Source organism: Acromyrmex echinatior, chromosome 13, assembly GCF_024713525.1.
Source record: "Acromyrmex echinatior isolate Ae372 chromosome 13, ASM2471352v2, whole genome shotgun sequence".
In the NCBI taxonomy this organism is placed as follows: Eukaryota; Metazoa; Arthropoda; class Insecta; order Hymenoptera; family Formicidae; genus Acromyrmex; species Acromyrmex echinatior.
In genome coordinates, this window is record NC_141864.1 from 4,632,511 (window position 1) to 4,644,596 (window position 12,086).

The 12,086-nt window shown below is 32.5% G+C and overlaps 1 protein-coding gene across 2 annotated transcripts in view; it reads right to left on the reverse strand.

The window, feature by feature from the left end:
* The window catches only part of LOC105150671 (hypothetical protein), a 29,871-nt gene that overhangs the window by 8,256 nt on the left and 9,529 nt on the right, over nt 1-12,086 (reverse strand). For both annotated transcript variants that reach the window (XM_087412574.1, XM_011063906.2), the window contains exons 2-5: nt 6,498-6,718; nt 2,819-2,951; nt 2,395-2,528; nt 535-736 (exon numbers count right to left, since the gene is read on the reverse strand). In XM_087412574.1, the coding sequence (XP_087268700.1) occupies nt 535-736; nt 2,395-2,528; nt 2,819-2,951; nt 6,498-6,698 (670 nt within the window). In that variant the 5' untranslated portion in view covers nt 6,699-6,718. The remainder of the gene's footprint in view (nt 1-534; nt 737-2,394; nt 2,529-2,818; nt 2,952-6,497; nt 6,719-12,086) is intronic.

Below are 12,086 nucleotides of genomic sequence, written 5' to 3' on the forward strand. Positions count from 1 at the left end.
TATGAAAGCTCCCTGAGGCTTATAGAAGGCAAAAACATGTGGAAAGGTATAAAGTCCCGGAGAGCAGTCAGTTTTTCGCAGTAAAAATATATGTTTTTTTTATTTCCGATGTTTTTAAATAAAATAATCCGTATCTATCTTTATCTATCACTCTGTTTTCGACATCATACATGTATTCAGTGGTTAAAAGTTGTTACTATTAGCAAATTTGATTGGACGCACTCAGTGTGCATTGGTGTACATTAAAGCCACCGTATACAAAATAACGTAAAAAAGATATGTTTTTATGTTTATACACAAACATAGAAATCGATTAAATCCTGAAATACATTTTATTGTACTATTAGGTAAAATATGTATTTTATAATTCGAAATATTTGCATTTTATACTCAAATTAAATCGATGTACAATGGCTTTAATATGCACCAGTGCGCACTAATATTTTCGATCGAATTCGCCATATGTTATGTTCACTTCTCTACCTATATGTTATACATACGAAAAAGAGTTTAATATCTTATGAAAAAACTTACCCGACACCGTCTTTTTTTTAATATCGGCAAATTGCTCGTGATGCATGGGAAATGCAGGTATTGTTGCCTGACAGCTGATCTCAAGCTGCCCATTTTGGCCAGCGTGCAACGCGGAAACCTCCACCTTCAGTTTAGCAGTAGCGAACATCAGATTGTTTTTATGATATGTATGCGGATAGTGTGTCACTAGAGCAATATCCACCTGGTGAAATCGATAATCAGAAAATTATAATCGGGCGAATATCGAATCGAAGGGATATATTTCCAAAGCTATTTACAAATTTAATTGCTCATAATTATGTGTAAGTTCGAGTAAATTATAAAAGCATGTTTTTGTAATATGAAAATATTATTATAAAAAAATATAATTCTCTCCTTCAAGTAATTTTCAAGGAACTTTGTCAAAAATGATTATAATAAAACAACCCAAAAAGTATTTCAAAGAAATTTCTGCTTTTCAAATCGGTAGTTTAGATAACGATATGATTGATCTTTTACGAAGCTACACGGATAAGTGGACATCAATTTCAAAGTTTTTACGAACTTTACAAAGTTCCATGGCGTGAATTAAAATCGCACGTGAAAGCAGTTTATAATCTTTGCAAGAGTGAATCATTATTTTTAATTTGCATATTTATTAAGTGTTGTACGGTCTTTTTTCACCGAGTAATTTAACACAGAAGCAGAAAGCGTCTTTTTTACTTTGGCTGCTTGCAGAAGATGAACAGAATAGCGCTTGATAGCCTTTAAAAAACGAATAGAAAGGTTTAAGCTTTCTCTTTGAGATGCACTTATCATTTTTTTTTCGATATAAAAAAACTTTCCGTATGTAAATGACGCTTAAATGAGACTCCTAAAATTAAACAATTAACATATATTATCATTCACTTGGTATATCCCGAGAAACTAAAAATACTATGATCTTAACGTAATTTATCTTCTTTGTATTCGAAATAATCACGTTAGGAAAAACAACGTTCTATTGCTGCAGATCCGTCGCGTATTGTGTGGAGGTTGCACCAGTTGCACGGTCGGATTTATGGTTCTTTATATATGTTATGTATACAGCGTATATACATGACATAGGTGCACTTTAAAAAGAAAATTTGGACCCTCTTCTCTCTCTCTCTCTCTCTTTTATTCGTTTTTTACAGAATACCGAGTGCTACTTCGTCTTCCGTGAGCAATCAAAAAGCTTTGTAAAGTTCGTAACAATTTTGAGATTCGACAAAGGATCGCACAAAACATACAGAAAATGGATCCTGGCTAATTTGGCTGAATTTGTAACATGTTGTAGTTCTGATCGTCCTGATCAAAAGTCTTTATCTATTTATTCTTAAAATAAAATAAGAATAAATAGAAAAACCAGCGATTTTTTGTCAGAGTTTGATGTACCATAATTCAAAAACTGTTCATTATTTTACTTCGTGCCGATGGAGATTTTTGATCAGAACAATTTGATCAGAACTACATGTTTCGTGCGAGGTCCTTTCCATTTGTGTATCTATATGTAGCTCCATAAAAAAATCAATTAAATAGTTATCTGAACTACCGATCTATAAAGACTTCAAGTTTTAAAACGCTTTTTGGATCATCTCTATGATTATTTTTGACGCTACCATCTTTAAAAAAATGTCTATTTTTGGAGAGTAGATAGGTGATAAATTTATAATTTTTTGTGATATTAATTCTATTGGGTTAAAATGTTCAAGTATCGTAAGAATAAAAAGCGATCAAAAGTATACGTATAAATTCTTTAATAACAGTGTATCACTTGTAATTGTTAAATCGTCAAATAGATATTCTTTCTATCGAACTTGTTAAAATCAAAGTTATATTTCAATCTTTGTTGTTTTTTACCTCTTCGCCGTTTATGAACCACGTTATATAAGGAACTGGACGTGCGGGCGAGGATGAACAATTTGCCTCCAAGCTTTCGCCTACTACATATACACTCTTCTCGAACGTAATTCTAGGATTCTCAGATTGTGGAACTAAAAAATATTATTAAAAATATATCGAAGATATGCGGAGATGGCATTTAAAAATCTATGTTAATTTATGATCAGTTAAAATGTAGATCTTGACATTTATTCAATCTGAGAAACGTCAATATCTAATAACAATTTTCATATCAAATTATTGTTTCGATTAAATCAATACTGATATTTTAGCACCTAAATGAGGCTGCTCAAATTAATATAATTCAATACGATAAAACGACTAATGCCATTAGTAAGGAGATATTTCTATTCTTGTGTATAAAGTCGACAATATCACTCACATATCACTTTCATATGTACGGGATCAGCGCCAGCAGTATAAATGGGAGTTGTCATAGTGACTTCACAGGAATAAATACCGGAAGCTTCGTAACGCACATTGTGCAATTTGATTGTCGTGCCATTCTTTGAAAACTGGAAAAGATTAGCAATGTTAATAAGGATTATAACACATTGTGGTCAAGTGGACAGTACGTCGTTTTAATCAAATTACATTCCATACCTATGTAAAAGAACACAAGTAATAAATACTGCATAAACAATTCGAGTGTGCGTACAAAATTGCATGAAAATTAATTTTTCTCTCAGAGCATGATTATTTTTATATTTACAATCTCTTTTGTACTTTGTAAGCTTAGTTATTAAATAAAGAAGAGTTTCGTTTTGCACAAGAGAAAATGGAATGCCTTTGTATCGCAGTGTCTTTTTTTTAAACGAGTCATTCCTTTGCTTTTAAATATGTTGAATTTGATAATGAAGTGAGTGAAAATTATTTTTAAATGAAAGTTCAAGAGTGTACTTCTACCGACTAGCTTTACCAGGATTTATCATTTGTATTCCTTTCATCTAGTCATTTCAATTATATCGAGTGGATGCACGAGCAAGGTGAAATGCTTTGAAAATACAAAACAGAACACTTTAGATAATGTGATTCAAAGTTCTAGCATAATTGTTTTGCCACTTTTGGTCCTATTACACTTAGATATCATATCTATCGCAAATATTTCGCTTTAAGGCTCCTAAGTAGTCGCGGCGGCCATGTTGGAATCGTGATGTCAGAAACGTGGAATAACACGTTAATTTATGCTGCAAGTCATTTGTAAATAAAGACAATTTGGATAAATCTAAATGAGATTGCTTTAAAATACTTGTAAAAATAGGCAGAAACTGTCCTTTTCTTCCTTTAATAGTCGTAAAAAGCAAGTAAAATGAGCCTAATTTTAGGCAGAAACACACAGTTTGAACAGCTGTTGAAATGAATGAAATATACGCTTTTACGTATAAAATTCCAGTATAACTATGGTTTTTAGGATTTTCATAAGTACAAGACATACTTTCGCAATTAAGCAAATAATAATGAAATAGCACGCAGCACAAATTTCGTCCTCAAAACGTTTTCCATGCCTATGAGTTCAACCATTTATCGTGACGAGGTCTGTAACACACACACACATACACAAGCACGAGCCCATATACATGTCGAGAGCACATGTATGTACATAAGCTCGTGCTTATGTGTGTGGCTACCAATTTCGCCACATTTCGCCAGGGCGCCGACTGATTTTGAATCGCATGCTGACTCAGAAGTCTTAAAGTACACGATTAATCTCTATTTGGATGTGTTGAGGTGATAAACACCTAAATTATAGAAAAAAATCCTTTTCCTGTAATCAGATTAACAAGATAGAAATTTGAAAAGTTCAAGCTATTCATTATCACGATCTCTTTATCCCATTATTATCTTTTTTTTTTTAAATCATAGTATTCCTGAGGCTGGTAGTTCTATTGCATTAACTCAATTTTGTTATTAGTAGCTTAGATCTAATCATTCTTAACGCCCCATTTGTTACGCGTATCTTTACCTACATCTTTCATGACGTACTGTAATAACTTTAAGATATCTCGGAATTATATATAACGCTGTGTGGAACAGTCGCATATTCTTCGTTATCAACAACAGAATTCTAATAGTAACGATGAAATATAGTCTCATCGAGTAAGTTTTCAAAAGTTTCTATAGAAAACTAAAGTAGGAAGTGAGAAAAGGAGACGATAAAGGTATATCCTAAAAAAGGCAGATATTTATAAAAGAAGAAGAATTGTCGCGCGCGTGCAATCTCGATCGATTTTTTTCCCGCGAGGATAAAATGGATGAAAATGCCAAGTGCAGGAAAGTTCTTCAGCGCAAAGAAAGAGCGGAAAGTGTTTTCGACACTTAACAATCGTTCGTCATCAGCGGCCTGAAAACCCTCCGGCCGAATGAACGTTCTATTTCTGCCACGTGTAGCCTCATTATTAATGTGTTGACTCTACATACTGGCAAAAGCGCTCATCCTCGTATGTTAAGGTATCACATATGGATTAGTACAAGTATTGGTTTTTCATCTTATTTCTTTTTTAATAGATCACCCATCTGCTGCGCGCTCCCATCGAAAACATTCACGAAGGAAATTGCGCTGCCACGCGTTACTACTCGATGTCCTCGAGGGGATAGGGAGAGTATTTTACGTAACGGAGTATATGTATGTACGTAAATAGCTTTGCTTTGTGTCGATACATAAAAGACTGTGCCTTAGGTAAATGCGTTTAGCTTTGCTCGCTTAATCATTGGCAAAAGACAGGAGCGGACTCCGGATATTCAGCTTATACGCTATCGAGGGCGTCCTCGTTATTTTTGGATTTTTGTTTACTACGGTTTTTTCTTATAGAACGTATCACGAGATGTGCGGGATAGGTATATACAGACCAAGTTGTATTTTTACCTGTCCACGTAATAATGTCGACAGGTTAAAAAAAAAAAGAGACATTTATTATTTCCTTACATAAACAGGTGCGTGATGTAACGGTAAGTGAAGTGAAAAGCTTATAATAAAAAATAAATATTTGTTGCGAAGACACACGCATACATAAATAGATAATACTTGAGAAATTAAAAAAACGAATACTAATTTGATGCATAAACTTTGTTCGTAAAAGAAAAGATTATTATATGTTTCCAAGATTCTGAATCTTACAGTAAAATTTTGATAAAGATGAAATGAAACAATAAATATATATATGTGTAAATATTTACTTAAAACATTGAAAAACAGAAATCTAAAATTGCACTATGCATGCAACATTTTATATATATATAGGGTGTCTCTTAAGATGGGTCGGGGTCACATTGGGGGAGGAGAATGGATCAAAAGGAAATAGTATAAGAATTTTTTATTCCCTTTGATCCATTCTCCGTCCCCAATGTGGCCCCGACCCATCTTAAGAGACCACCCTGTATATGGATTTAAGACTCTGAAAAGTTGAAATATTTCTAAGTTTTATGAGATAAATATGTTGAGACATTGCATATGTTGAATTAAAATCATTTTGCAATGCAAAACGTGGAATTGATGAAATTTCAACAAAAGCAGCTACTCAATTTATTTTTTAATACACTTTCTGTCTAGACGTGCTTGACTTCCGTTACAGAGATAGAAATTCAATTAATATTCGAAGATTTAAAGATAACAATATAGACGTGGATATATATAATTGTAGATAGATTGAGATGCAAAGGTCGATGCCATCATTACTATCAGTCTCAGCCGTGTAAATTCGACACAAATTTATGTAGACGTGTTATCGAACCTGCATGTCATGTTGCGGCACGACTGCGATGCCTTTGAGATAATTATGTACATCAAAGCGAAAGTCATAGTGTATATACGTATCAGGGTAAAGCGACATTCAAAATTTATGAGCTGTCAAGAATCGAATAAACTAGGTTTAAAGTTAATTGATGAAGTCAATCGTTGTCTCTTCCTCTTATTCATTCTGTTGGAACCCAACAGTTGGGTACGCTCGATAATTCGACTAATAGTAAATATAACGAAACAACAAAAGAACAAATTAAAAAGATACAAAAAATAATTAACAGGAAATACATTTTGTGAAATCTCCTTGTTGCTCTATTTCGCTCACCTCCATTTTGGCGCCGTCGATATATACGGATTTGTCCGGGATGTACGGCGGATTCCTCTCCTTAATGTACTGAAATATCCTCTTCTCGCCCTTCATAAATTCTATTTTGTGCAGCAAGTCGTCCGCGACAGTGTGATTGCACAGCAAGATGGCTGTGCTGCCATGCGTTATATACTGCGGCGCTATCAATTGCACGTTCATGTGATCCGCCAGTGTCGCGTCTGGAAATCGTGAAATCACCGTACGTATATACTACCGTGTATATTACCTCAATTCTGGCGACCGAATGGCCATGGACATTATCTACAATGTCCAACGTGAGCGGTATTAATTCTACTATTAGATGGTACTCGTGGAAATTGCGGGGCGCGATTAAGGGATGATTTTACGAGGTTTTTTAACGAACGTGAGTCGCAAAAAAATCCGAAAATACTGAAAGTTAAAAGTTTCGAGGTATTTAATAGGAAATTGAGAGAAAATATCACATTACGTAAAATATATTGTATTTCCAAATATATTTCAACAAAAGTTAACAGGATTCTCAATTAAAAAAAAAACAATATTTAAAAAAAAAGAAAACTGAAGAATGAGAATCGGACGCGAATTTCAGTGCGTAATATAACAAAATAACAAAATTAAGTAAACGTAAGTTGATTAGACGTTTTAGCTTAATTTTCAGCCATCTTCAACAAGTTAACAAATATTTGGAGATAGCCTTATGCTCGCTTCATAAGACATAACGCAATCCATCCTGAATGTCAAAAATGAATATGTCGGTCACCGATTGATAAGCCGGATGATTAATGGATTCAAACAACAGCCAAGTGAAATAGAGAACGGGAGATTAAATTGATGCAAATAAATTGATTGCGTTACGTGGGGGGAGTGAGATTATCTACAAATATTAAGATATCTTGCTGAAGATAGTTAAAAATTAAGCCGAAATATCCCAACATTAAACTTAAAATACTTAAAATAAATTTGTTTAATAATTTACATTATGCACTGAAATCTGCGTCTGACTTTCATCAGCCTTTTTTTTAAATTACTGTTTTTCAAATATATATTTTCCTATATTTTTAGACGTATCTCTATCGATAGCATATTTAAAATCGAATTTTGTAAATTTAGTCATCCATTTAGTCATCCAGATATTCTTACCTTTCACCGTAGTTTAAAATGGATCGTCATTATATATTTATAACATTTTGTGGACTAAAAAGTACGTACTTTGCAAATAATTCAGATATTCATTTTTTAAAGTAATTCTTCTTCTAATTATTGCATTTCAAATATATTTCTTCATTTTAACATTTTATACCTGTATATATGAAAAACTTAACTTTATATTTTCGTATGTTTGTAATTTTATATTATAAAACCGATCAATTTTACGTTCCAGATATTTCCATGTTTTATCATCATTATATATTTATCGTTTGTTATACATTTATTTTGTAGACTAAAAGCTACGATATTTTGCGAGCACATTTAGATACGAAAGATTATTGTTTAATAAAGAATAAAGTGAGACTTTGAAACCGTAAAACTGCTGCTTGATGCTTCCCATATATTCTATGCCATAGTTTATGTGATATTCATTTAGAATTGAATTCGTTGGGGGTTAACTTCGAGGGGTGTCGTAACCTACAAACCTAGATAGGGTCACGTATAGGGTGTCTTTCCGTGCACGTAATTCTAAATCTCTTCTTGGGACCATATATTCTGTTGAAATAAAATTTATCTGCAATTTACTGTGAAGAATAAGGTTCATTTTTGGCTATTTATGAAATTTCTTTATAAAAATTCCTGTGTTTGAATTTTTTTTTATAATTGTCAGCTTTCTATTTTAACATTTTTCCAGCGATAAATATGAACTCCGAATTGCTCGTAGGACTTATAAAACAAAATGACATATTCCTTCTATAGAAACAAATACGCGTCTCTTGTTTACCTTATTATGTACATTCAAAGCTCTATTTTATATCAAATAAAATATAATATAATAATAACAGAGAGATTCAGAGAGAAAGAGAAGGAAAGAGAGAGAAAGATAGAGAGAGAGGAGAGCAGTTTGATATTTCGATTAAACGCTGTCAAGACCAACAATCATGTTCCATTCGATTTTCATCGAACTGACACCGACATGACAACGAGTCGACGGAGAACAGATTAATCTAGCTATTGCCAGGAATTGGAAGAACGGAGGGCCTTCGAGCGGTCGACTGTAACTACTTGTGGCAGTCCGCCCTGTTGCTGGGAGGTGTTACTGTATCGATCAGAATGAAAGCGCGCGTTACCGCCGCACGCATGGTATATTATTATTTCGAGACGTTTCGAGACAAGAGGCCTATTTTCGAGGTCGATCGTACGATGGATAATGCTAATACCACGCGATTTTCTACGCGTTTGTCCTGTAATATTTCAACGAGCGCTTAAAGCCGAACAATCAACTATGTTACGTTCTTCGTAATTAGAATCGACCGATTTTTTTGCGACATCACATTGACTGGAACAGTGGTATAATCGCAGGAAATAGATGATTGATTTTAGGATCTATATGTATCTATAAATGCATATTTTTACTTGGAGACAATATTTTTCTTTTTACATACTTTTAGTTTGACATAATAAAATGATAATTTCTTTACGATATTTCTGTTTATAAAGTAATTGATTTTTATATTAAGAATTCTCAAAGTAGCTTTTTCCTATCTATTTTTATATAAAACAAGAAAAATACTTGTATCAAATCGTTTGTATAGAAGAAATCGAATGCTTTATGTCAAAGATGAAAAATAATTAAAAACAATAAGAAATCTTTTTAAAGCTTTCCTTTCATAGGAAATAAATATAACGCTTTGATTTTTAAAAATATACGCAATAATATATTTTATTCCTTTTAATATGAATATTTTTATAAGTACTACGAGAAAGAGTTTTGAGATTGTTCAATTCGTAATATCTAAAACCGACACTTGGTTTCTCTTATGTAAATAACGTGCAATTAGGGTGAATATAATTGGATCGATAAATAGTCGAATAATTGGTTTCTGCAACAATGGCTTTTAAACTCGAGTTATGTGCGAATGAACCGAAAAAGTGATCGTATTTTTAGTCGTTAGATTAAACAGATTCAGTAACCTTTTTGATTTTAATTCGATTTTAATTTTCATTTAACGCTATATATTTTCATCTACTTATAATTAATGTAAACCAAAAAAGAATATTAATTTGCATATATTTCTTGCTCTATATTACATTAGATCCGTCAGAATTTATTTTTGAACTTTTTATATTTAATTAGAATGCAATAGAAAACAAATATTTGTTTCTATCTCGAATGTAATATGAAAAATTTCTTGATTTCTTTACGTAATAAAATATTCATAGTTCAATTTCACATTTAACATTAAAACTGTTGACAAATAAATGTTTATCAATTAATTATTATTATATATTTAATTTATCTCTTTTGACAAAAAGAGTTTTGAAAAAAAGTAAATTAATCAATTCAATCATTCATTTGTTGTAACAAAATTCATGGAATATTTCTGGATATACATCGTTATAAACTTGTTAATTTTTTAAAAATTATAAATCAGTTGAATTGTTTTGTTAGTTCTAAAAAGAATGTCTTACATTCGGTCTTGAGATGTCATATGATTATTTCATTAGCTGGATGAAGTTTTGATATGACCTAAGATTCAAGACAATCTTAAATTAAGATCAGATTATGAATACCATCAATAATTTTGCAATCTAATGTCTGTATGATTCATATAAATTTATGTATTTAATATACATTTAAATAACTTTATATGTTATTCTCTACTCTCTTTCTCTCTCTCTCTCTCTCTCTCTCTCTCTATATATATATATATATATATATATATATATATATATATATATTGAATATATTACTATCTAAATAGTTTTAATATTATTATTTTATATATATTTAAAATTTCTTGCTCCATTTATGCTCTAAAATAAAGCAAAAAAAAAATACATTCAGAGATATCATACATCTTTTCATTATCTAAAGAAAATTAATAACTTTATAATTTGCTTTGATATCATATCATTACAAAGATTTTCTCACGTTGCGAATTTGTTAATTGCATCTGTCAAACTCTAACAGTTTGAACGGGTTTCGTGAAATAGCAGAATTATTCTTGCTTTATTGTGAGATTCGGGTAATAATCGAATCGCAAACCATTGTTAAGGGCCGGCGAACGATGAAATTTCGAGAAGCCGGAATTCCGCGATTAACGATTAAGATAACGGAGGACCATTGTCGCGAGCTTTTGTCTGCTGGAATTTCGGGAAGCAGCAATGTCGAGCATTTCCTTTGACATTACCTTTCACGTCGGACGAGCGTAGTTCTAGTTTCGCGGTAACTGACTCGCGTATGAAGTTCGTACAGCGAGCAAAACGTTTGACAGTGTTCTTATACATATGCACCGTGTATATTATTGTGTCATAACACATTATCGATCTGATATTAGAATAGAATTGTAAATTTAGTTGATACAAATACGCGACTTTACTTCTTTTCACGCGCGAATAAAAAAAACTACGATTTGTGCTATTGATTTTTATTTCAGTTTCATAAACGCTCTTAAATTTATAATGGATTCGCGTATTAATGACGTTATATAGCGCTATTCCAGCCCGAATAAACTAGGTCGAATTAAGTCACATTACGATGATTTATTTGATTATATGGCGTTTCGTGACAAAAACGACCTGCGATCAAAGAAAATGTCACGAAATGACCTAAAATACGCGACAAGACGAATATGTTCGGAAATGATTTGGCGGTAAAAGTTACACGGCGGCTAGATTGTTTAGAGTTTCATTTGTATCGACATATATTAACAGTGTGCGTACGTGTGCGCCTTTGTACGTGTCTAAATAAATGGAGGCCATTGAGGATTTATAGTGAATGTACATTGTAGTAATTCTACGTGGGTGGTATGAATGATAGGAGCTCATGTACACGAATTCAAGTGTTCTATTTTTATTCAATTCCATATTGAAGAAGCGTGTGAATTGTTATTCTCATGTCGGACTTCCTGCGACAAAAGTAGCAAAGTCAATACGCATACACTAAGTTTTTAGAACAATGAAAGAGTATTTATTCCGCAGAACGATTTGCGTTCTGCAGCGCGACGCTATTTATTGAAGATATAAATATCGATCATTTTGAAAGCAACATAAGTCTCGATATTATCGTTCTAAATTTTACTCCGCGTTTAAAAACGCGATATCAATGATTTGTGCTGCGAGTCTTAGACTTATGTTATTTTCGCAATGATTAATTTGAAGTAAATATATGTATTATATGTATAGTATATCGGACAAACGGTGACTTGCTAACGATGATCGCTTCACACATGCTCCGGAAAACGTCCCATGGTATGTGGCGTAGAATTATTCTCCGTCGCGGTAACACGTTATGGTGCACTGAACAATTAACCCGAGACATATGTCACACGTCATGAAGTGCAAAATGTGTAATATTGTCAGAGTACTGAATTGTATGAGGAATAATCTGCAGCCTCCGCTCTGTGGTGTCGTCAA